At 44.1% G+C, this 26,933-nt stretch overlaps 1 protein-coding gene across 1 annotated transcript; it reads left to right on the forward strand.

Annotated features, from left to right (window-relative positions):
* Positions 1–16,504: 16,504 nt before the first annotated feature.
* On the forward strand, positions 16,505–19,293 carry LOC147889408 (pentatricopeptide repeat-containing protein At5g27110-like). The gene has a single exon (XM_087391988.1). It carries the CDS (start codon positions 16,667–16,669, stop codon positions 19,070–19,072), a length of 2,406 nt encoding a protein of 801 aa, XP_087248114.1. The 5' UTR covers positions 16,505–16,666; the 3' UTR covers positions 19,073–19,293.
* The last annotated feature ends 7,640 nt before the right edge of the window (positions 19,294–26,933 follow it).

A 26,933-nucleotide genomic window follows, 5' to 3' on the forward strand; every position in this document is an offset into this window, starting at 1 on the left:
TTCTATTCTCCCCTTGGTTGCTAGTCATGGTATTATCTCCCCCTCTAGAGATCAATGGATCATTATTTTGATTGGAGGGTGTAAGATTGGTCTTCTCAATCTTTATGCTCCCAACAACAGAGAGAAGCGGGTCTCCTTTTGGAAGGAGTTACTCTCTTGGGCCCCCATTGCAGATTCTTGGATCATTGGTGGCGATTTTAACATGGTTGAGTTGCCTTCAGACTAAAAGAGAGGCAGACACAGTGGAATTTGTTCTTTGGAGAGGGCAGCCTGGGATGCCTTTCTCTTTCCGTACAGTGGCAAGGACACTTGGTTTGATGATGCCTTTCACGTTATGCCACAGTCACTCTTGTACTCTTGGTCGAACAGGAGAGTACACATGCCCATCCATGCACGTATTGACAAATTTTATGTAGATGATTGGGCACTTGACAGGGGTGGATCTCTATGCATCTCTACTAGGGTTTCCACCTCAGATCATTTTCCGATGGTGTTGCAAATTCTTGAGCCTCATCGGAGAAGACGCTCTACCAGTATCAAGATTCTGGATGCTTTTTATGCAGAGGAGAGCCTCATGGAGGATATTTTACAGATTTGGGTTTCTCACATATAGGGTGGAGCTGTCCACCCATCTCAGGTAGCTGGAGCCTTATCCGGAATTCTAGTGACTATTATCATATGGTCGCTGATTCCAGGAGACATGAGATTCTCAGACGTGAGATTGGTATACGCCAGCAATTAGCGTCCCTTCAGAGGGAAGAGCAGAAGAGGCCCACAGATGCTTGGAATCAAGAGCGCCTTGCTGCAGCAAGGGCTCATATGCAGACATTGTTGGATCAGAGAGCAGAGTATGCCTTTCATGCACGGGAAGCCTTTTGGATTCAGATGGGTGGCAGGGTCAACAAACACTTTTTCTCCACTTATGGACCCAGACATAGTAGAGATAGTGTCTCGCAGCTTGTTGACTCAGACGGGGTGTTATTGTCAGATCCTGATGCCGTCATGCATGTAGCTTCAGATTTTTTTGCATCCCTTCTTACCGGAGATTAGTGCCCATACAGACTGACACTTTGCGCTCAAAGTTGCAGAAGCTTGTAGAAGCTGGGTTTATTGTTCCGGTTCACAATACCGAATGGTCTGGATCGACTATAAGAAACTCAATGCGGCCACCAAGAGGGACCATCATCCTCTACCTTTTTAGGACCTCATTCTTGAGAACGTAAGTGGTCATGAGATGTGTAGGAACAAAGTGGGGACAGGTTGTGAACACAAGTGAGCAAGAGTGCACACACAAGAAAGCTCCAATAGAAATGTTCAAATGAAACAATACAAGTACTTGGTATATATGGTACCCAAGTACTACTAGTCAACCATAGGGTTGACTTTATGCCTACAACACTATATTTTTGTAATGTCTTACAGTACCATGGCTGTCCAAATTCATCCAGATGGATATGCAACCTATGGGAGTACATGAAAACAATGTCGGTGTGAATCACTTCACAACCCCCATTGACATTGTGAGAATGTCTCTCATCCCCAAGCCATGTCGATGTCGTAAGAAAAGATCTGTTAACAGGGCTTTGGTGAAGATATCCACCACATTGTCCTCAGATGAACAATAGATGAGATCAGTGAAACCATCAGAAATACAATCCCGTACATAATGATAATGATTTTCAATGTGTTTCATGAGAGCGTGAAAGACAGGATTGTTGGCTATGGCAATGCAACTCTGGCTGTCACAGAAGATAGTTTTTGCTTCGTCATCTTGTGCATGATGCAAGTCATGCAAAAGATTCCTTAACCACATTAACTCTGTAGTGGCTTAATTTGCAGCTTTGTACTCTGCTTCACTGGAGGAAAGAGAGACTCGCTTTTGCTTCTTACTGAGCCATGAGATACAGGCTGAACCCAATGAGAAGCAATAGCCAGTAGTGGACCGTCTGTCGTCAATGTCCCTTGACCAATCTGAGTCGGTGAAACCACTCAGGTCTAGATCACAATCTGAAGCATAATGCAAGCCAAGAGAGAGAGTGCCATGGACATATCTGAGAACCCTCTTTGCTGCATTCCAATATGTGATCGTGGGACAATGCATGAACTGGCTCAAAAGCCCTGTGGCGTAGGCAATATCAGGCCGTGTGGAGCATAGATATATCAAACTGCCAACCAACTGCCTGTACAAAGTGCCATCACACTTTTCAGCAGCATCATGCTTACTCAGCTTGAGTCCCTTTTCCAATGGAGTAACCACAAGCTTACAGTTCTCCATTTTAAATTTCTGCAACAACCCCTTCAAATACTTTGTCCGTGACATAGAAATCCCATCATGGGTTTGCCAAAACTCAATGCCAAGACAATAATGCAATAGTCCCAAATCTGTCATGTCAAAGTTGTGACATAAAGTGGACTGCACTGCTGTAATTTGCTGCGAATCACTCACAGTGAGTATGATGTCATCGACATATAGTACCAACATGACCAATTCTGATTTTTGCTGCAAAACATACAGATTTTGCTTTGTGTGAGTGTTTACGAAGCCCTGTGACATCAAAAACTGATGTAAGGCACCGAGAGAAGGGCATCCCCTTCTTTCGTTACACGGTCAGTAATGCCAGGAAATTTCAGCTCAGCTGTAGGGGGTGGAGGCCTACCAGAGCTCCTCATTGGGAGAACTTTCAGATTTCTGCTGACTTGCAGAAAATTTTTTGGCGGAGGCTCTAGAAATCCCACCGGAATAGAAAAATCACTCTCTTCTTTTGGCTTTCTATTCATGGTGGGATAGCAGTGAACCAATGGAGATCCAGGTTCGGAGCTGCTGACCCTTCTTGCCCTCGTTGCCTTTCTGCTTTGGAGACAATACAGCACTACCTTTGGGATTGCAGACAGGCGAGAATCATATGGAAGGGGATGGCAAGACTTCTCAGCACTTTTATTCGCCTACCTTTCTACATGACCTGGGGATCAGTGGCTTGGCTCACTCTTTCAGGGCCCTAGGTTTTCTTTGAGAGACTTGACTCCTCTTGGGCTCTTCACATCCAAACATCAGAGGCGCACAACAGAGCAAGCTATTTCTACTGCCTCACACATAGATGCATATAAAAGCTCCCAATTTTACACTCACAATTGAAAGAGTCCATCCAATGTGGTTAAATGAGAGGCTCAGTTGGTTTGCAACTGGTAGTAGAGAGGTTAGTTTATCGGGTTGAAACAAGAGTGCATGTATGCACAAAAGCACTGGCATTGCAAAGCTTATGAGGCTTATGAGGCTCTAGACATCAACAACCCGTTTGAAAGAAATACCTTAAAAATTCCTTGAGCTTTGTAGTTGCAACGACATAATGTCATTTGTAAGTTCATGCACTTCAAAAAATGAACGCTTTAATGCACAAGAAACCAAGCAAGTCAAATTTTCCTTTCAATGAGGCGTAAAAAACAAATTGAACTAAGTATTCTTTGAAATAGTCTCCAAGACCCCAGCACAAGGAGAATAGGATCAAGGTCAAGATACCACTGTGAGTCCCTGCCCCACTCCATGAATCCTGCAATCCTGATAGGCTGAAAAGCAACCTCCAAAAGAATATCATCATAAGATCTGATAAGTTTGCCTCCCGACTGAACATCAAAGACAAGGGTATCCTCATGTGTATCCTGCAATGCAATGACCTGTAACAGAATGCCCATCCCTGAGAACGTTCCCCACTGTAAGCGGCATGTCATCTGTGTCAATCCACTCTAGCGGAATGGCTGCCTGTATCTGCTGTATCCTAAGTGCAATCCCTCTGAGGTGGCCAACAGATAAAAATCTCTGATCCTCTAGAAGTCTCATAAAGGCTTGCCAAGCACCTACAGTAGAGGCAGGTCCTCTCTCCCATCTAGACCACTGCATATAATGTGACACTCCTATTGGCCTGCAATGATGATCCAAAATCGAGTCATTCCACATGACTTGCTACCTTTGAATCTCTTCACGAGAAGTGGGTGGAACTCTCCAAAGTGTGTTCTGAAGCAGCCCTAAGCTTTCAAAATAGCAGCCATGAGAGGGGAACGTGGGAATTTGAGGTGGGCTGAAGTAAAGATCCATCTCTGCTATCAAACCAATCTCCCCCATGAGAAGGTGTGCAAGACTGAATGCTGCGTGAGAAAAAATCCTTCCAGGGCTCCTGTCCAGGCATCAATCCATGTACTACAAACTTGCAGAGCAAGGCCATACTCTGCGAGCTCGGGTCAATAATATTGAGACCCCCTTCTCCTGTGGGGAGAATGAGGGTCTCCCAAGCCACCCTGGATACAACATCTGAGGTGCCATCTAAACCACTCCATAGGAAGTTCCTGATAGGTCTCATGAGCTGAGAGATACAATCTCTAGATCTACACCAATAGGAGCAAACAAACCAAGCAGTGGCCAACAATACATGATTCACAACCACAACTCTGGATGCAAGGTCATGTCTAGCTGAACTCCAAAGGTGAGTTTTCTCTTGATACTCTCCAACATTGGAGCGAGCTGCTGTGCCGGAGAGATGCCCAACCCAACCTAGCATCTGACGGAGACTCCCCTCTGAATCCAAGTGAACCCTATGTCAATCCCCCAAACTGGAGTGTCCTCATCACTAATACAAAATCCATTGGATTTGTTCCAATTAATGTGTGCACCTGCTACAATGCAAAACAAATCCAATGCTGTCATGAATGAATTCAGTGTCTATGGAGTGGCATCCAAAAAAACAGCCGTGTCATTTGCCAACTCACTGTCTAAGAGCTCATCCTCTTGCCTCAAAGGAATACGATTCCAGCTTGAGCTTTGATGTAATAGCTCATAGCCTCAGCCACAAAGAGAAATAAAAAGTGGGCTAGGGGGCAACCCTGACGGACTGATTTGGTAATCTCAAACCTGTCTCCCTTGACTCCACCAATAAGAATTTGGCTGTGGGCTCATTTGTAGAGGGCTAACACCCCTCTGATCCATGCATCTGAGAAGCCAAAGCGAGTAAGTGTGCCCTCCAGAAAGCCCCAGTCTACCCTGTCATAAGCTTTCTCAAAATCCAAGAGTAGAATGGCCAACCTGTGGCCATTATGCATGGCCCACTCCGAAGCGTCCCAAAATGAGAAGATGTTATCAAAGATGCTCCTGCCATGCACAAACCCCGTCTGCGTATCATGGATAAGATATGGTAGAAAGGGCTGCAGATGAAGGCTGATAGCTCTAGCTGGGATTTTGTACAAGGTACCCAGCAAGGTAATTGGTCTCCATTGAGACACTAAATTCCTACAACCCCCTTTCAGAATCAAATGAATGAGGCCCTCTGTAAGTGAGTCTGGCATCTCACCCGAGTCCCATACACCCTGTAGGGCTGAGGTAATATGATCTCGATCTGATGCCAAAAAGTAATAAAAAATAAGGGGGTAAGTCCATTTGAACCAGGATACTTGCTCTTGTGAAGGGCAGAGAGAGCAGTCCTAAACTCTACATTGGTGAAGGGTGGATCAAGTGAAAGAGTCATATCTCATGTCACCGACCCAGGTAAGTGTCGCCAAATAACCACTCTAGCATCATCTGTGGCCTAAGTGTCTGAATCTGCGATGAGAAAAGAGACATAGAAATCGGTGGCGACCTGCAAGACGGCCTCTGGATGTGTCTGAAGAACTCCACCTGAGTCAACAAGCTATGAGACGCTCTCTCTACTATGTCTGGGGCCAAGAGAAGAGAAGAATTGCTTGTTGACCCTACCTCCATTCTATGTCCAACTGGCGTGAAAGGAATACTCTGCTCTCTGATCTAAAAGTGACTGCTACTGAGCCCTTGCTGCAGCAAGGCGCTCCTGAATCCAAGCATCTATAGGCCTCTTCTACTCCTCCCTCTGGAGGGCAGCCAACTACTGGCGGATACCTATCTCACGCCTGAGGATCTCACCCCTTCTGATACGAGCAACTGAAAGATAAAAGTCACTGAGGCTAAATCTGAAGGAGAAAGCTGTCCATCCTGCAAATGAGATACCCAAGTCCTCAACACTGTCTCTATAAGGCCCTCCTCTGCATAGAAAGAATCTAGAATCGTGAAACTGGTAGAGCGGCACCTCACATGGGGATCTAAGACCATCAAAACCACTGGAAAATGATCCAAAGTGGACACCAAAGTTGTAGTGTAAACAGTACCACCTCTGTCAAGAGCCCAATCACCCACATAAAATACCAAATTAATGTGTATAGATGGGTCATATCGTGCCATCACTGTTATATACTAGTGCCATTGAGTAGGACAGTTTTCTATCTTTAGCTTGATTGCCTCCTTGCTCCTATCTGCAAGGTCCCCATGAGCCTAGCCCCATGACTTCAAATAGATTCCATTGATCCCTAATTGAAGCACAAAGCTTGTCCTATCCTTTGGAAATGAGAAACAGTGCATTTTGCCCTCACAAACATGTTTAACCAGTGCATGCATGGGTGATGCATGGGTGGAAGAGCAAGCACCATGTTTTGTGAATGCATTTTAACCAAGCTTCTGTAGTTGAGGTGACCCAACCTCGCATGCCTAAGTGGGAATCTGAAATTATAGATTCAGCCACCAAATTTGCCTCTGTAGCAGGCTGTTTGTCATAAACATTGAGATGATATAGCCCAAAAGAAAGTGACCCAGTAAGTACTATGTTGTCATCGTACCGATTGTCATACACAACACATCGATAACCATCAAAGAGAACCAAGGACCTCCACATAAGAATCCTCGATGCCTAATTCACCTAGGAGATTCACCCTTGGAACATTAGGGCATTCGGTGCGATGGCACTCGTAGCAGACAACATTGGCACGTTCTCTTGGAGGGCGATCGGCTTGATTTTTGATGCCCACCATCTCAAGCCGAAGATCATTCAGGGCCTTGGCAAGGTCATTGAAACCGGGTTCTTTAGCAGGAGAGGGGCCGGGGGAGTAGGAAGGAGGGGGGCTCGTGGGCGAGGCTGGGAAAATCTTCTAGGCAGAGGGTGAGGATATACACCTTGTTGAGGATAAGCATCTAAGGGAGGACCATACATTCCACGTGGAGACAGTGGATACATCCCTGGCGGGGGATGGGGGTATGCCCCTAAGTTGGACACCCCTAATGGTTGTTGCAAGAATTGAGGGGGTTGCGAAGGGACAACTGCCTTCTTTGAAGCGGGTCGGCGGACTGAACTTGGTCAAACCTTTGAGCAATCTCTTGTGCTCGCACCATGGTCTCTGGATTCTCCCATTTAAGTTTGAGGCGGAATTCATCACTTGCTCCTGCTACTACGAGGTAGCCTAGCATATGCTAAGTCATTCCAGCTCGGAATCCAGCATTGTCCTCCTACGTGGCAATCAAATAGTCTAGGAGCATGGCTGCTTGATCCACGTATCGACGAGTCGTCTCACCTTCTGACTGTTTCAGGTTTGCCACCTGCAGTACATATTCTCCGGCTCCTCTTCTTTGCTGAAATACTCGATCATAGCCGCTGTCAACCTCGGCCAACTTTGGCAAACGTCCTCGGGCTGCTTCTCATACCACACTTGAGCCAAACCCTCTAGAAATGTGGGAAGAACCAACAACCATCTATCTTCAATAAGAACATTGAGAGAAACACAACGGCGCTTGAAGGCCACAAGATACTCGTTTAGATTTTCTTCATTCTGACCACAGAACATAGGAATGTCAGTCATGCTTGGAAAAGAGGCGGGGATTGAAGAATATTGTGGAGAGAGCTAAGAAAATACAAGATCATCTATTGACAATAGAGAGCGGAATTTTAAAATGAAAGTGCGGGGATGAGACTTCTAGAAAGCAAATGTAAGCCATAAATTGAGTATCGGGAGCAGTGTGATATTCCATATGAGAAGAGTCAATGGTGAAGAAGAGCTCATAAACAACTTTTACAGCTGACATCATTGCGGAAGATTGGGGGTACGGCATCGCATTAAGTTGTTCATCAAGGCAAAGAGGAAAGCCATTACCATGGTAAGAAGATGCAGGGATTGCACATCACCTTCTGCATCCTCAAGCTCTTGTAGTCTCCATGAGATTTCTTCTAGCGGAGTGAGGTTCAGCATTTCCGCTCCTTTGAAGAGGTGTCTCCTTTTGATTCACAAGACGCTCGTGCTAATGAGTCGGCGATGCTATTCTGAGTTCTTGGAATATACTTCACTTGAATCTCTTCAAAGTCTTGGCAAAGTTGAGTGGCCTATTGATGGTGGCCCGTCAAGGCTTCACTTCTCACTTTCCACTCACGGCTTACTTGTCGGCATACCAGTTGTGAGTCGCCTCGTACCTCAAGCTGAGTGATTTGATGTTCTTTGGCTTTTTGAAAGCCAAAAATGAGAGTGGAGTATTCGTCCTGATTGCAAGTGTCTGCTGCGATGGGGTTGCCGTACAAAAACTTTTCTCCCTCGGGTGAAGTCAAGGTCACTCCTACCCCTGCTGCTTTTGTCGAAGGTCTATAAGCACCATCAAAGTGTAAGACCCAAGCCGACGTCATATGAGTACCAAGACACGTACGTCCCAGGTCTCCCAATAATCTAGGATTGGGAGGATGAATGGATGAGGGGAAGCCAAAACCTCAGCAAGGCGTTCTGGCCTGAACAAGCTCACAATTTTCTGCTGAAAGTTCACTTTGTGTCCAAAAGGGATCACCACATGAAGTTCATGATGAGAAACAAAAGGTTGGTTAGGAACAAATGGGTTCCGAGGACGGAACATAAAATCTTGTTTTTGTTCCATCCATGTCTCATGATCAGCACATGCTTGTGGAATTCCGCGATGATCAATGCAGGATCAAGGATCCAAAGAAAAAGGGTATGAGATTGTGGCTACAGGTTCTTATGAGGCAGCCCTATAAGCAACATGCTATGGCTATCTCTTCTTCTACTCCAAGTGATTTATGGCATGCCAGGTTTGGTCATGCACATCACAGAGCTTTGGAATATTTGCATAATCATAATATGGTTGAAGGATTGCCAAAATTACAGCAGCCCGCTCAAGAGGTGTGTGAAGCTTGTGCTCTTGGAAAGTTGCATCGCCTACTGTTCCAAAAGGATGGTCCAAGTTCAGTAAGAACACGAAGGGTCTTGCAGATTGTGCATAGTGATGTTTGTGGACCAATGAATGTCACAACCCATAGAGGTATCGGTATTTTGTCACATTCATTGATGATTATTCTAGGTTCACTTGGCTCTTTCTCATGAAAAACAAATCTGAAGAATTGTTCAAAGAATTGGCTGAGAACCAAACCAATTCTAGAATTAGAACACTTAATTCTTTTTTTTCAAGAAAATTACTTCATTAATTATGAATGAAAACCGTGAGAGCAAGCCCAACTGCGGAAGTACATCATGCAATGCATGAGGAAAAAAACAGCTCAAAATGAGCTAATAAAGAAATAAGGCGGAGGCTGAAAATGCCATCTCAACCCTGAAGGGGAATCAAAGAAGAAAGGAGATCCTCTCCAAACTCTGAAAAAAGTAACTCTCCTGGCAGTGGCTGCTCTGAAGGATCCTTGCATGCCCGCCCCAAATGGCCATCAGAGTGTGTACTGTGTTAGTCCAAATACTGGCCATAGTCTAGGAAGGGTGAACCTAGATACCCTCCATCGCCTCTGTACACCTAGCTCTCCAAATATGCCACCCTGCAATGCTAGGCAAAATCTCCCAAGACATGTCTACTAAGGCATGAGCAGCTTTGAAAGGAGTGAAGGGAACATCCTGGAGGGAACACTTAATTCTGACAATGGGGGAGAGTATTCTTCACATGCTTTTGAGGGATACCTGAAAGAGCATGGGATAAGACATCACAAAACAGTGCCATACACACCTCAGCATAATCCGAGTGCAGAGCGGAAGAACAAGACTCTCATGGAGATGACACGATGTATGCTGAAATTTAAGACAATGTCAAAAGCATTTTGGGGTAAAGCAATTGCTATAGTCACATATATTCAGAAATAGCTGCCCTACGCAAGCATTGCAGCTTGGCATATTTGGAGAGCTAGGTGTACAAAGGCGATGGAGGGTATTCAGGTTCACCCTTCTCAGGTTATGGCCAGTATTTGGTCCGACACAATACACACTCTGATGGCCATATGGGCGAGCATGCAGGGATCCTCCAAAGCAGCTACTGCCAAGAAAGTTACTTTTTTGGGAGTTTAAAGAGGATCTCCTTTCTTCTCTAAGTCTCCCTCACGGTTGAGGTGGCATTTTCAGCCTCTGCCTTGGTTTTTTATTAGCTCATTTTGAGCTGTTTTTTTCCTCATGCATTGCATGATGTACTCCCGCACTTGAGCTTGCTCTCGCGGTTTTCATTCATACTTAATGAAGTAATTTTCTTGAATATATATATATACACACACACACACACATGTATGCATGTGTATACACATACATGTATACATGTATATATGTGTATACACATACATGTATATATATATATATATATATATATATATATATACATATGTACGTACAGTATGTACATACATATGTATATATGTAGATATATCTATATATATATATACATATGTATGTATGTACATGTATATGTACATACATATGTATATATATATAGATATATAGATACATACATATATATACATATGTATGTACATACATATGAGATATATCTATATATATATATACATATGTATTAGCTGCCCTACACAAGCATCGGTTGACAAGACGCCTTTTGAGGCATTTTATTGGTACAAGCCCAAGGTGAATCACTTCAGAGTGTTTGGGTATGTTGCATATGCTTTGGTACCAGCTGAAAATTGATCCAAGTTTGATGATAAAAGCTTTAAGTGCATCTTTGTGGGGTATAGCACTAAAAGACAAGGCTTTAGGCTTTATGATCCAGCCACAAGGAAAGTAATCATAAGCAGGGATGTTTTGTTTGCAGAGCATGATAGCATGCAGCCCATCAATGAGGAGTTGCTTCCATAAGATGATACACCTCTGGACGCTGATTTGGGTTCTCCAGTTGATGTTCCCTCTACATGTAGACTCAAGCAGGGTTGCCACATGTTGAGGGTCCTTTTCCCTCGAATGTTTCATATTTGCAGCCAGCTCATGGGGAGGGACAGCCCAATATTTGGAAGCATTATCAGCGTCATGCAAAGGATGTTACTCCACATGCAATTCCATATGCTATTCCCAACGGGACAGCTGAGAATTCAGTTCCTAGATGGGCTAGGTTGACAATTGCAGATGCTAAAGATCAGCCTATATTGGGTAGAACCAGGGTTGGCACTCAAAATGCTAAGAAGCATGTGAATTTTGCTCTCATGACCAAAGTGATGGAAGCTGAAACTAAGCCTCAGCGCTTTGAGGATGCTTAGGGCAATTCGGCATGGTAGAAAGCCATGGAAGTTGAGATTAGATCCATTAAAAGGAATGCTACATGGGACTTGGTCATAGTGCCTGAAAACGGTGTTTCTGGGCCAAAACGGTTCACCGTTTCCGCACCGTTTCCGAAACCAGAAACGGCGTTTTGTACAGGCAAAAAATAAAATAAAATTTGTTTTGTTTTGTTTTTTTTTTTTTGGGGGGGGGGGGTTTGTGATTTTGCAATGCCTCTAGAATTTATCCAAGAAAACATATATATAGAGCAGCAATGTAAGATCTTGTAGACACCAATGCTCAGTTATAGAAGCAAAAGTACAAGCACACACACACACACACCTGCCTCAACCATCGAGTAAGAAGTTAGAACCCCATCGGCGGGTAGGGCAGTTTTTGCTCTCCCTCTCTAACCTCTCCTCTTGCTCTCCACTCATCCTACAACCCCCCTCTCAGCCCGCTGCCCCTCCTCCTTGCTCTCCTCTCTAGCATATCCTCCTTGCTCTCCTTAGCTCTTGCCCTCTCCTCTCCTCTCCTCTTTGCTCTCCTCTCCTTCTTGCTCTCCTCTCCTCCTTGCTCTCCTCAGCCGTTGCCCTCTTCTCCTTGCTCTCCTCAGCCCTTGCCCTCTCCTGTCCTCCTTGTTGTCCTCTCCGGCCTTGTTGTATGACATATGTATTAATAATAATTACATATATAATATATATTTTATTAACCTTAAAAACCAAAACTCTGTTTCCACCGTTTCTTCTGGTGCCTGAAACTCCAAAACGTCGTTTCCCGCCCGTTTCCGTTTCCCCGTTTTCGAAATTCCTGGGAACTATGGACTTGGTTGATGTGCCCATTGGCAAGAATGTGGTTGGCACCAGATGGATCTACAAAATAAAGTATCATGCAGATGGTACAATTGAGAAGTACAAAGCCCATTTAGTTGCCAAGGGTATGCACAAGGAGAGGGGATAGATTATGAGGATACTTTTGCTACAATGACCAAGATGACAAATGGATGTCATCTCTATTGCTGGGTTTTATGGTTGGTCTGTGTAGCAGATGGATGTCAAGATTGCCTTCCTCAATGGGGATCTAAAGGAGGAGGTCTATGTGCATCAGTCCTAGGGTTTTGTTGTTCAGGGACAAGAACACATGGTATGCAACCTCTAGAAAGCCTTGTATGGGCTGAAGCAAGCACCTCGTGCATGCTGTCATAAGAAACATCACTTCTATAGCCAAATTTATATGTTCTACAACAAAAATCAGATTTAGTCATGCTTGTTCTTTATGTCGATGACATCATACTCACTGGTAGCAATTTGCCGCAAATTGCAGCAATGCAGTCCATCTTGTGTCAGACTTTTGACATGACAGATTTGGGCCTCTTATACTACTATCTTGGCATTGAATTTTGACAAATCCAAGAGGGGACTTATATCACAAACAAAGTATTTGAAGGGGTTGTTGCAAAAATTTAAGATGGAGAACTGTAAGCCTGTGGCCACTCCATTGAAAAAGGGAATCAAGCTGAGTTCCCATAGGTTGCTATATCCACATGTGGATGGATTTGTGAAACCATGGTACTTTAAGTACTTTAGGTGCTTCTGAGATCATTCCAAAGCATTTCAGCCATATATTGAGAGGGGATTTGTAGAGAAATATACAATGATATGGTGGTGTAGGATAGACTAGAACTTAATCTAATTTGGAGTTTTAGTGTGCTCTAGTACTTGGACTATATATACCAAGTACTTGTACTTCATTTGGTAGAACATTTCAGCTGGAGTTCACTTGTGTTCACTTCTTGTTCTCTTGTGTTCACAACTCTTCTCCATTCTTGTTCCTACACAGGAGGTCAGTGGCGGTAGTCATACACGTGGATCATCTCTGAGGCTCCTTTGTCAAGGAAGGGTTCTCCATTGATGAGGAGTCTCTACAGAGTGTGGTAGAGATTGGCAGGAGGACTCATTCGGGCTAGGCAGTAATGTAGAGAGGAGTTTGAGAGACATCTGCTCATATGGCACCTGAAGGTCAGAGATTCGGAGGGGCGCATGTCGGGTCAGCGGAATCACATTGGATGGGCACATTTGGATAGTGGACCAACTAGATCCTTTGGGGCTTGGCGGCGGCTTCCCAGAGAGACAGAGGCCCATTGACAGGCCCTCTTGCATCTCTGAGGGGCAAGCACCAGGATGATGGAGATCAAGGCGGCAATCTCAGTTTCATGGTGGGACAGAGTACGGAGTCCTTGGACCCCATACTATTGGTCAGGACAGTTCTCGCGGACAGGGATACCGCTCAGGATACGCTTCTTTTGGGAGTCTGTCAGATCCAGCTAGTCTCAATTTTATAGGGTGGGCCTAGAGGCTCATTGTACAGGGGTAGAGAAATAGTGGATGATGGGTCAGAGGCGGGCCTGGAGGATCTAGAGTGGCAAAGGGTCAGGAGAGTGGGCCGCTTGGGCAGGATTTGGTACATTAATCCCACCATAGTCTTATCGAGCCCGGAGGGAGCAGTGTGGTGCTTGTGGATTTGGGAGGACGGACCCTTATGCGACATTCAGTGGGATCCAGGAGGGTGGTTTTGGCCAGCCCGCATAGGGTGGTCGGACCAAGTGGAGGAGGTTTCCTTCTTTCTGTATAGGACTTTTATCGGGCACCACTTACAGCTTGAGGCAACAACATGGTCCCCCTGGAGGGAACGCCATTGGCTAGAGCAAGACGTCCTGAGAGAGGTTATTTTCGATTTTTGGCCTCGCCTTTAGATAAGCTTGCACCCGTGCAAGATTTCCTATTTCTTCTGGTTGATGGTTCACGGGAGTCTACCCATTGGCCCCTAGCTGAAGCAGATGCGGGTAGATGGCAAATGCATTGGTTGCACAGAAGGAGTTTTGGAGAGGATTCCCCATTGCCTGAGGGGCTGCACGGTCACACAACGGGTATGGCTGTCATCCCTCAGGATTGTGGCTAGCACACAAAGGACAAGGAGGGACTGCACTTGGTGGATGGCGGCTTGGCTCACAGAGGGAGGGCACGCCTTCTTGATTGATCTTGTCTCACCGGCATACAAAGATATATGAACAGCAGATGGCCATTTGGACGAGCATGTAGGGGCTATAAAATCATCCCCAAGAGGCTTTACCACCTTGTTGAGTTCAACATATTGTTGCAGTTGAATCACCTTGCAATCTGCTAGTTGCTAGAGTCAAGGTCGATTTCATATTCTAGGGCTTCCTTCCAAATGATCACGAAACCAAGTTTGTATTTTGGTCCTTTTTCTTTTAAAGGTCACAAATCCTCCAAAACGTGGGGTCCTAGTTATATTGCCATAAAACTAGGTTTTTTGGAATTTTTGGGAAACGTGAACGATGCTTGCTCTACCTCTTCCACCAAGGGTTCCTCAGTTGTGAGGCGCTCATTATTCCATTTGTTGCCTCATTGTCAACTTGCACATAAGGTTGTTTACACACTGGAGTTTGCCGCCCGCCCAACCACAAGTTCAGAGGCCGCCTGCCCAGCCACAAGTTCAAGGGCGAGGTGCAACATGGCAACGAGCAATTGGCCTCATAAATCCCACCACGTAAACAAATTTGAGCGAGCAAGACCCCAGCCCAAGCGCTTGGGTGGGGAATTCCTTCTTTAACAATAATAGATGCACTGGTAGCTTGTGGGGCAGTCTCAATGGTGTAAAAATAGCCTAAGGCAAAGAGTCCTTGGAAGAAACCAACGAGGCGACTATGTGAATTTTCTGGAACCTTGCATTTCAGGAAATCTTGGTTGTGAAACCTGTGCACGATTCCTTGGTAGAATATTCTGAAAGTCAAAGATGGAGATTAATCTTTCTTGAAGTATGTATAAGTAGTTAATCATCCCTTGATGTACTTGGGGTTTCAAAAATTTGAAGGTTTTTCTTGAGAATTTACAAATTTAAAAAGCTAAAATATAACTAAATTGCGTAAAATTTTGTAAAACTTTTACAAAATTGAGGAAATATTTTTTACAAGCGAAAATGAAAATGCTTCAAGTTATGGTTACCTGGACGAGTATGCAGGGGTCCTCTCGGGCAGCCACGACTAGGAGGGTTAGGTGGGTTTCACACGCAGACGCCTGCCGCAAATAAAAAAATGGCGTGGCCAATCAACGTTCGTGCTCACTCGTAGACCCTTTCACATGCGGACGCCTGTTGCAAAAATAAATCTAGCGTGGCAATCGAGTCACTCCCGACCATGGAAGAATAGTTGGGCGGCGTCAATATGCCGCCCAAGAAGGTGTTCGTCGAAATTCCGCCAATAAGCATACAATATGGAGATTCAAACTCGGGTCCACCATGCTCACAGCCTGGCAGTCCAACCATTGGGCTAACCACATTGGTTGACATGTAGGTGCAACATTTAATACATATTGTGGTCTTCACCACTACTTTTGAAAGGGGCGACAGACGGATGGCCTCATTTGAGGAAAAAAAGGACGGACATGATGTTCTCGGGCTTCAATTGTCCACGAATGAGTGTGAAATCCCCCCTTATTTTCCTCGGGGAATGGAGGGGCTCCCCCTTCTTCTTTGAGACTTCCAGAGGGTTGACATGGCATTTTCAACCGCAACCTTGGTTATTTTCTACCTCATTTTAGCACTGCCTTCTAGGCAGCGCTATTGTTACACTTTTCATAAAAAAGTGTCCTATACCATTTTTTTGCCACGTGGCCCCCTACTTTTTTGGTTTTTTCTCTATTACACACTCACTGAATCACTCTCTCTCTCTCTCTCTCTCTCTCCCTCTCTCTCTCAGTTTGCAAATCATTCGAACTTTCCTATACACGGGCTTCCATCACAAATGTTGCAAATTAATCATTCATTCATCTTGACAATTGTTTTCCTTTAACAAGTACTTGTGCTTGTTTTTCATGCAAAACATGATGTATCTCCGGCATAGAGCTTGCTCTTGCTAGGTAAATTCATACTTAATGGAAGTCTGTTGTGGGTTCATCTACTATAGTTTGCAGGTGTTGTGTGCACACAGGGTGCACAGAAGCATAGTGCTATATCAATGCAAAATTCGCTTGCAATGCTGAAGTCCATGCGATATAAATGTAAAACTCTGTTGCAATGCTGAATTCGCTTGCAATGCTGAAGTCCATGCTATATAAATGTAAAATTCGCTTGCAATGCTGAAGTCCATGCTATATAAATGTAAAATTCGCTTGCAATGCTGAAGTCCTTACCATATCAATGTAGAACTCTTTTGCAATGCTGAAGTCCAGACGCGAGAGTCCGTTTGGCCATCAATCATCATGGGCGTTGATGAGCAAGCTTCTGGATTGGGTTGGTTGCTGCTATTTATATGACGATCATGACTCTTAAGGCTGAAAGAATCCGTGGTCTGGCCTCATCGAAGACTCTGCAGGAACAGAAGTTGCGCTTCCTAAGACGTCTCTCGGGCTTGGCTCAGCCATCCCAACACGTCACAGAAACCTCACATCTTTTGAACTTTCAGCGGGATTTCGCTAGCTATGCCTCGCTTTTGCGCTCAATAGACGGTGCTAAGCGTCTCTCGGATAGCAGACTCATCCAGGCGCACCTTGTAACAAATGGGCTCGAGAAGCACCCCTTCTTAGCTAGCCTTCTCATCGAGTTGTACGGAAAATGCGGCGCTGTTGAGCATGCTCGCTCACTCTTTGGTATCATTACTGAACGTAATTTCTTCTGTTGGAAATCTATTATTAGAGCGTATGCCCAGGATGGGCAAAGCGGGGAGGCCCTTCGCCTATTCGAACAGATGCTGCAGGAAGGCTTTATGCCAGACATGTTCACGTTTGTCAGCGCCCTTACTGCCTGTGCCGATCTTGTTGCGTTAATTGAAGGAAAGAGAATCCATGCCCGCTTTATTTGCAAGGGCTTCGAGTCTGATGTTGCTATAGGGACTGCCCTCGTGAATATGTATGGCAAGTGTGGGAGCCTCGACGATGCGCTGTATAGTTTTGACTATATATCTGATCGGAAGGTCCTGGCTTGGAATGCCATGATTGCTGTGCACGTAAGGCACGATCAGGGGGAGGAGGCCCTCAAACATTTCAACCGAATGCAACAGGAGGGAGTTACGCCTAACAAGATTACCTTCGTTAGCATTCTTTCTGCATGTGCCAGTTGTGCAGGCCTACCTAGTTGTGAGCAAGTTCATGCCTGCATTTCGGCTAGTGAATTCCAAGCAGATGTCGTGGTGGGAAATGCCCTTGTCGACATGTATTGCAAATGTGGCAGGCTCAATTATGCAGAAAAAGCATTCCATACTCTACCTGTAAAGAATGTGGTCTCATGGACTGCCATGATTGCAGCACATGGCCAGCATGGGCAGAGCAAGGAGGCTTACCAGCTCTTCGAGCGAATGCAGGGGGAAGGAGTGCTGCCAGATAGGGTTGCTTTCATCGGGAGTCTTCAAGTGTGTGCTAACCTGGCAGTTCTGGCTGAAGGCAAGCGTATTCATGCCTGTATTATAGCTAGCGGGATGGAATTGGAGGTTATCATGGGGACTGCCATTGTGGACATGTATGGCAAATGTAGCAGTCCAAGTGATGCACGGCAGATGTTTGACAAAATGTCTCAGCACAATTTATTGTCATGGACTGCCATGATTGCAGCATATGCTCAGCATAGCGAGGGGAATGAAGCATTCCTAGTGTTTGACCGAATGCAGCAGGAGGGTATTATGCCAGACAAGGTGGCGTTTGTCAGCATTCTCAAGGCATGTTGCAGGCTGGCAGTTCTGGCAGGAGGCAAACAGATACATGCTCGCCTTGTTGCCAGTGGATTTGAGTCAGATGACATTGTTGGGACTGCCTTAATTAACATGTATGGGAATTGTGGCAACCTGGAGGAGGCTGTAAAGATGTTTGAAAACATTTCTGACCTGGGTGTGGCATCATGGACTGCTATCATTGCAGCATGTGCTCAAAATAGACAGGAAAGCCAAGCCCTCAAGCTTTTTGACCAAATGCAGCAAGAAGGCATAGTTCCTGATAAGATTACGTATGCCAGCATTCTTGATGCATGTGCCAATTTGGTAGCGCTAGCCAATGGTGAGCAGATATATGCCCTCATTGTGGGCAGTGGCTTGGAGGCTGATGTTAGTGTCGGAACTGCGCTTGTCAACATGTATGGCAAGTGTGGGAACCTGGAAAAGGCATGGAGGACATTTGATGGAATGCCCAATCGAACTCTCATTTCTTGGACTGCCATGATTGCAGCATATTCCCAGCATGGACAGACAAAGGAAGCCTTCCGAGTCCTTGATCAGATGCATGGAGAAGGATTTTTACCAGACGATGTCACCTTTATAAACCTTCTCTCTGCATGCAGCCATGCTGGTTTGCTGGATGAGGGTTGTCTATGTTTTGTTTCCATGATTCAAAATCACAACATCACACCTTCTATCGATCATTATAGCTGCATGATCGATCTTCTTGGGAGATCTGGACAATTAAGTGAGGCAGAAGACTTGATCAACCTAATGCCTGTACAGCCTTCGGCAGTGTTGTGGACGACATTGCTTGGGGCTTGCAGGTGCCAGGTTGATGTACAATGTGGAGAACGTGCTGCGAAGCATCTGGTTGAACTGGATCCAGAGAATGCTGCACCATATGTAATGCTATCCAACATATATGCTGCAGCCGGCGGCAGAGGGGATGATGCAGCAATGATCAGCGTTTTGCAGAGAAACAGAGAGCAGGGAGCAAGACCAGGCTGCTCATGAAGCTTTAGTTTTTTGCAAGGACTGGCAGAACAAGATAAGAACAACACTAAACGTTACTACTCTTGTTGCTGCTTTTTACCAGAGCTTCTTGGCCGTATGCTTGCCAAGGCACTACTGGTACTTTTGCTAGAGTCTCTTGGCTGTACTCCGAGTACATACTTGGGGATTTTGTTGGGTTCTGTGACACGGAATTGGAATGTACTTGCCCTTGTTTTGATATATTTGGGGTTGAAATGAACATGATGTAAAATTCATCTAATGTTATTAATACAATATATTTATTGGGACCCCCCCCCTCAAAAAAAAAAGCTGGTTCATAGAGGACTCCTTCCAGGCAATGACCGTGGAAGGATTTCTTCGCTCAACAGATCCTGATGTCAGTGCTAGGTGGATTTTCACGGATGCCCACGTCAGAATACCCTCTTCCCTACTCTTGGCAGTGATTATCAGAGCCTAATAACAGCTCAGATTATCCCTTACACGGGCTCCTCCCCAGATTTAGGGTGAGAGGGATAAACAACCCAATATGTGGAGCAAACTCTTTGTTGATGACTTAGGATGTCCGCTAGGCTACTTGAGATACATGCAATGGTCTAGATGGGAGAAGGGACCCGCTTCACTGTGGATGCTTGGAGAGTAGTCAAAGAGTTGCCCTCACCTGAGTGTTAGGCTATCACTTAAGACCTACGAGGCACAAAGGCCTTAGATGGGACTCTAATGTTTCCTCCCACTCGCTTCCAGCGATGTGGCAGCATATTATGCATACCCTCTTGGGGCAGGATTCAAGGCTCCTCACATAGAGCAGAGGCCAGGTGAGCATCCTTCAGGAGGGAGTAGGATCATGGTTTATTTTTTACATATTCACCAACAGGCCCACATGGCACTTCCACTCTTTAGATTGGTTACGACAACCTCATTTCTTTTCTGCATGGTTTTGTATGAGGCCTTTCACAGGTTTCTATCGTGAATCAATGTATTTGATAGAAGTTCAGTTTTTTGCAAAAAGTCAGGCTAGGAGGGGGAAGGACTGCCGGCAATTCAGAACAAGCCTGTGAGAGACAAAAAGGGACAGCCAGGGGAGGCCACCATACTGGATTTTGTATTTGAGCAATGCAGCCAGGTATACCATTCCCTATACTGTGGGCAAACAATGTTCCAGGCTGGATATACAATTAAGGAGATATAATAAAGTGCAACATCAAATGCCAATTTGCTTCCAGAAACAGTGCAAGTTGTAAAAGTGGAGCACAAGACAGAAAAGAGAAGGCAAAGGAGAGAGCAGGGCAGTTAAAAGGAGGGCAGGGTATATCTAACCCAATAAGCTGAGACTGTCTGGAAATTATTTGAGAGATCTAAAATGTTTAAACTTATGTAAATCCTTCAAAGGCAACTTTTGTGCTATGCATGCAAGCACATTTAGATGTTTATAAAAAATGAACACTTGCCTGCGCAGAGTACCATTAGGTGTATTTCCACAAGCTAAAAGAAGATATTGTTCTGAACCAGTTTGGGAATCAGAGACAAGTAGTGAATCATGAACTGGAGCTGTGCTGTCAGCTAGTAGGCTGTCAAGTCCTTGTCCCACCAAAGATGTTGCTGTGACAGAAGCGTCACTGAAGCTGCTGGCTTTTGGCATTTGTGGAGCACCAAAACTTGGCTGAAGGTGGTGAAATCCTTCTTTGAAACTAGTAGGTATTGCAAGTATATGAGCATCACCACCTTGACAGTAAGCATATAGAATGAGACTTTGTGCATATGTGAATGATAGGCATTGCAGAATCTGCACATAATGCAACAAAAATGAGAATTGGCAGGGAGCTGTACGGGTGGACACTCAATGGCATTGCAGATTAAGCACATTGATGCAAGATAAATGAGAAGACGCAAGGAGATGTACTTGTGAAGAAGCTATACAGTCTAGAAATCTAAGTCCCAACATGAAATATGGGTTTTTTTAAATTATTACATTCAGATACTCAATCCATCAATAAATTCACAAAAAGAGCAGACAATGACCTATGCATAGAAAGTTAGTGTGGATGCTATTTATGCTACACAAAAGACAATAAAAACTTCATCTAAAAGGTTTTAAAGTCCCAAAACAGGCTTTCTTTTTATTAGAAAAATCACAAGAACATGATTCGCCATGATGTTACAAACAAACAATAGGAGGATATTTTGTATACAAACACAATTGCATCATCTAGGAAAAGATCTTTTTACTTTACTTCATTGAAAAAATCTTTCATCTCGTTTGATCAGATCAATACAACAACAAAAATAGAACTCCCAATAAGCATGTGTGGCAATTACACAAATAGGAGAGTTTAAATGGAGGGGCTATATACCTAGATGAATCCAGGAACATTCCCAAACTCATCCTCTAAAAACATAGCACAGTGCAGTTTCAATCTCATGATAGTCACTCACAAGGTTGAAAACCATAAACTCCATCATGCATAGCAGGGACTAGCTACTATGACATCCCCACTGATGTCATCAGCGCCCAGCAGTGGGTGTAGACCATAGTATAAAAATATGCTCTCACACATACAAATCCACACACCCACACATACTTGAGCATCCATTTATACAAAGTCTTCGTACTGAGTTTCTGTCGGCACTCCGGAGGTGAAGGGCAGACTCAGCCATGATAAAGGCTAGCACTAAAGGAGAAGGCTAATCAAAAGGTAGTCCAAAATCTCTTCATTCAAGCTACAATTGCTTGTGAAGTCTAAACATTTTCATTTTAGTCTCTCCCCAACGAGCATCTAAATCTAAAACTAGTTGATAGGACAACGCACCATTTAAGATAGAAAGAATTATCACAATACCAGCAGGCCGCAACTTGGACGAAAACTTCACAAGGTGAAATTTGCATGTCCGCTAATACAGCAGAAGCATATACCTAGATGAATCCAGGAACATTCCCAAACTCATCCTCTAAAAACACAACACAGTGCAGTTTCAATCTCATGATAGTCACTCACAAGGTTGAAAACCATACACTCCATCATGCATCGCAGGGACTAGCTACTATGACATCCTCACTGACGTCATCAGCGCCCAATAGTGGGTGTAGACCATAGTATAAAAATATGCTCTCACACATACAAATCTACACACCCACACATACTTGAGCATCCATTTATACAAAGTCTTCGTACTGAGTTTCTGTCGGCACTCCGGAGGTGAAGGGCAGACTCAGCCATGATGAAGGCTAGCACTAAAGGAGAAGGCTAATCAAAAGGTAGTCCAAAATCTCTTCATTCAAGCTACAACTGCTTGTGAAGTCTAAACATTTTCATTTTAGTCTCTCCCCAACGAGCATCTAAATCTAAAACTAGCTGATAGGGCAACACACCATTTAAGATAGAAAGAATTATCACAATACCAGCAGGCCGCAACTTGGACGAAAACTTCACAAGGTATACGGCAGAAGCATATACCTAGATGAATCCAGGAACATTCCCAAACTCATCCTCTAAAAACACAACACAGTGCAGTTTCAATCTCATGATAGTCACTCACAAGGTTGAAAACCATAAACTCCATCATGCATGGCAGGGACTAGCTACTATGACATCCCCACTGACGTCATCAGCGCCCAACAGTGGGTGTAGACCATAGTATAAAAATATGCTCTCACACATACAAATCCACACACCCACACATACTTGAGCATCCATTTATACAAAGTCTTCGTACTGAGTTTCTGTCGGCACTCCGGAGGTGAAGGGCAGACTCAGCCATGATGAAGGCTAGCACTAAAGGAGAAGGCTAATCAAAAGGTAGTCCAAAATCTCTTCATTCAAGCTACAACTGCTTGTAAAGTCTAAACATTTTCATTTTAGTCTCTCCCCAATGAGCATCTAAATCTAAAACTAGCTGATAGGGTGACGCACCATTTAAGATAGAAAGAATTATCACAATACTAGTAGGCCGCAACTTGGACGAAAACTTCACAAGGTGAAATTTGCATGTCCGCTAATACGGCAGAAGCATATACCTAGATGAATCCAGGAACATTCCCAAACTCATCCTCTAAAAACACAACACAGTGCAGTTTCAATCTCATGATAGTCACTCACAAGGTTGAAAACCATAAACTCCATCATGCATAGCAGGGACTAGCTACTATGACATCCCCACTGACGTCATCAACACCCAACAGTGGGTGTAGACCATAGTATAAAAATATGCTCTCACACATACAAATCCACACACCCACACATACTTGAGCATCCATTTATACAAAGTCTTCGTACTGAGTTTCTGTCGGCACTCCGGAGGTGAAGGGCAGACTCAGCCATGATGAAGGCTAGCACTAAAGGAGAAGGCTAATCAAAAGGTAGTCCAAAATCTCTTCATTCAAGCTACAACTGCTTGTGAAGTCTAAACATTTTCATTTTAGTCTCTCCCCAACGAGCATCTAAATCTAAAACTAGCTGATAGGGCAATGCACCATTTAAGATAGAAAGAATTATCACAATACCAGCAGGCCGCAACTTGGACAAAAACTTCACAAGGTGAAATTTGCAAGAGGGTCAAAGGAAGAGTGAGTTTGGGAGGGGAGGAGAGAAGAAGGGAGGGGAGAGGGGAGGGGAGAGCCAGAATGGAAATGATTCACAATGATGAGATGCCATTCCGTGCCTAAGGGTGTACCTGGCTATTCTACTTCTTTATTTTGAGAACGTTAATGACAAAGTAGAGGGGGGTTTCTTGGAAGGCATGTTGTTGCATATTGGCTTTTCTGGCAACCTTTGGATTAGAGGGTTTTCCTCTCTCTACAAATCAGCCCATAGTCGATTTCTTATCAGGAGTTCCATAGGGTGCAAGTTTCAGATTTCCAGATCAGTCCAGCTGGGATGGCTGCCTACAGCTCTTCTATATTTATTTGTGGCAGAGGCCATGAGTCTCTTTCTTGGATCCTAGTTTGACGTCATTGTTTTGAGACTCCTCTTGAGGTAGGATAAAGAGTTGCTGGACAGGGAGCTTGCAGATGACACAGCTGCTTAGTGTATATCTACTCAAAGAGCACATTGGGAGAGCTTTGGCGTTACACTCCCCATGCAATCTCACTTCTGGAAAGGACTATGGAGATCCTACCAGAAAAGACAAATCTTGATGTTCTTTTGGTTTTTCCAGTGTGATGGAGTCCTAGTCAACAACTGGAGACAGACCTTTGGTGCAGATCCCCGATGGTCGCAATGCTTCACAATGATGAAAACACTCCAGCATTGGATTTAGGGTTGCAGAAACGTCCAGAGGATCTTGCAAGGCGTTGCACACTTAATTGGCAGGATGAGAGGTACTTGCTAATCACCAGGGATTCATTGCTTAGCTCACACAATTAGGACCTCTAGTGTCTACAAGGAAGGAAATCCGGACAGGGCTTTCTTGATCAAGAGAGGAATTCCTCACATTATCACACTAGATAGTATCAGTTACTATGTCTAGGCCTCATTCTCCATCTGTAGGTTCAGCCTAGGAGATCATTCCCAGTCTCAGAGAATGGCAGATATGGCAATCCATATCTATGGAGACTATAGATGGGATTCAAACTTTTGCCTCCCAATCACTTTGTATTATTTGGCAGCACACCATTCACATCCTTATGGCCACTTAGGGCAGGATTAAGGGCAGCTCATGTGCTGCTGTGGCCAAGAGGATATCTTTTATGGTTTCCTTTTCATATACACTGCTGCAAGGCCGTCGGGCATTTCCTCTTCTGGATTATGACAACCTTATTTCTTTTCTGCATGATTTTGTATAAGGTTCTCATAGAAGTTTATTCTGAATTTCTGTATTTGGTCATACTTAAATAGAAGTTATCTTTTGGAAATTGCACGAAGTTCACTCGATTGAAATAAATCAAACCTTGTTGCCTTCATATGCATTGTACCAAATGATAATAAAGGACTCTAGATGCTGAAGTGCAGATAGCTATAATTGCCAAATTGATCTTGCCTGAGCTGTTGACAAAGGATCATCGCAGGTAATGGTCTGCATATTGACAAAGTGCTGTTCACTCAGATCAATAAGGTATATTGAAGAACTGCTGTCACCAACAACCTGGAAAAGACAAGCAATTGTACAATGCACAAATTGTTAACAACATAAAATAAGAATTTATTCTGAGTCCTTGAAAATTTAGAAAACTCCCTTGCTATTAAAATGGGCCAGATCGATTTCTTCCCTCCTGTGAATTCTACTTTGATAAACATCTGATCATACACCTTCCTGAGAGCACTCCCCTAATCTCTTTTGTTTTAAAGCATGACCATGAAAAAATAAAAAGGACCATCTTATTTTGTGGGCGTGCGTGCCAGAATGCATGTAGGATTGATATGGCAAAGACTCAAAGCTTACCAACAAGGTCCCCCTAAAGAGATCACAACATGTTGGGATTCCCTTCATACACGAGCTTAAAGAAGATTGACACCCATTTGCTTGGAAAATAGCTACACTTTTGCTAGATATTGTTATCACACGACCGCCAGGGTATAAAGTAGTATCAGCTGTTTCTTGTAGACCAATCAATGTGTCACGCTCGACATCATCCTTAAATGACCAAGGCAGAAGTAAGGTGGTGGTTGGATGCAAGTTGCTGCAATGGATAACAAGGGGGGAATGTTTATGTTTCAGTTAGGTTTGCATATACTGCAGAAGTCTTCAAGTTACAAAGAAAATCCCAGCAACTAAGATATGGAACCGTTCTGTCAAAAAATTTGAATGATAAACTAAATGATTTAGATAACTCTTTTCACAACTCTATTCACCTTGTTTTCCAAGGACCGACTAGAAACCGATTAGAAGACAAGTCCAAGGCCAAGCACTCTAATGACACGACATTTTGAGTCAAACCTATGGAAACAAGACAAAAGTATACAAATATTCAGTTTCTGAAAAATTCATAGATTTCCTAAAAATCCATTCACATAACTCATTGTTTCAACTTCATAGAATGACATGCTAATGGTCTACCTCTATGGGCTGATAGTACTGCAAGCAATGGTCGTCCCTTGCAGTCCTGAGCACTTAGGCCAGAAGTTTCGTCAGCACCTACAGACGAACCTAGAAAACTCAGGCCCAATACATCAGCCCCCTTACAACATGGGAATACACCAGGAAGAGCACCGCTGTCTGACTCCATCAGTGAAAGGTAATGTAGTTGCAGCGCGTGTATATTCTTTGCATCTCTTTGTGGTGACATGGCATCCAGAGATGAAGACTTCTCATCAGTCCATGATGCAGACATCACTTGAATCACCTCTTGATATAAAGAAATGGCCACAAGAGTAATCCCCTTCTTCTGGTTGAATGACAAGCATGCACAGTCAAAATTACAACATCCAAAAGGTATAAAGATAACCTTCTCTGTCATGGTGCACTGATCCTTAAAGAATAGCAGGTTAACATTGGCTAGAAGTTACTATTCGATTTTACAACTAAGCCTTTTCATGAGGCTCTTTAGTTCAGTTTGGTGCACTACTGACATTGGCTTTATGAAACCTACCTTGTAGTTTCCATCATAGTTGGGAAGGAGAAGAGGCAAAGAAATAACAGGGCGAGTTAAAATAGATGCAGATTTGATTGTATCGTTCCTGAAAATCTGTGGTGAGCAAGTTTCCTTAAGTCCAAGATGGGCATCCCATTCTATCACTCCAATCCTCCCTTCACCATCTGTCATCTGCAATCGTTTAAATTGAGGAAAGAGATTGATCTCGTCATTTTGAGGATACAGTGCAAAGTTTATCAAGACTTGGTGAAATGTTTCCAAACAGGTATTGAGGGTGTCAGTCTCACCAGCAATAAATCCAACTGTTTTAGATGCCCATGACGATTAATGTGATGCTGG

The sequence above is a fragment of the Dipteris shenzhenensis genome, chromosome 20 (genome assembly GCF_047967505.1).
Source record: "Dipteris shenzhenensis isolate YYH24624 ecotype China chromosome 20, Dip_SZ_1.0, whole genome shotgun sequence".
Classification (NCBI taxonomy): domain Eukaryota; kingdom Viridiplantae; phylum Streptophyta; class Polypodiopsida; order Gleicheniales; family Dipteridaceae; genus Dipteris; species Dipteris shenzhenensis.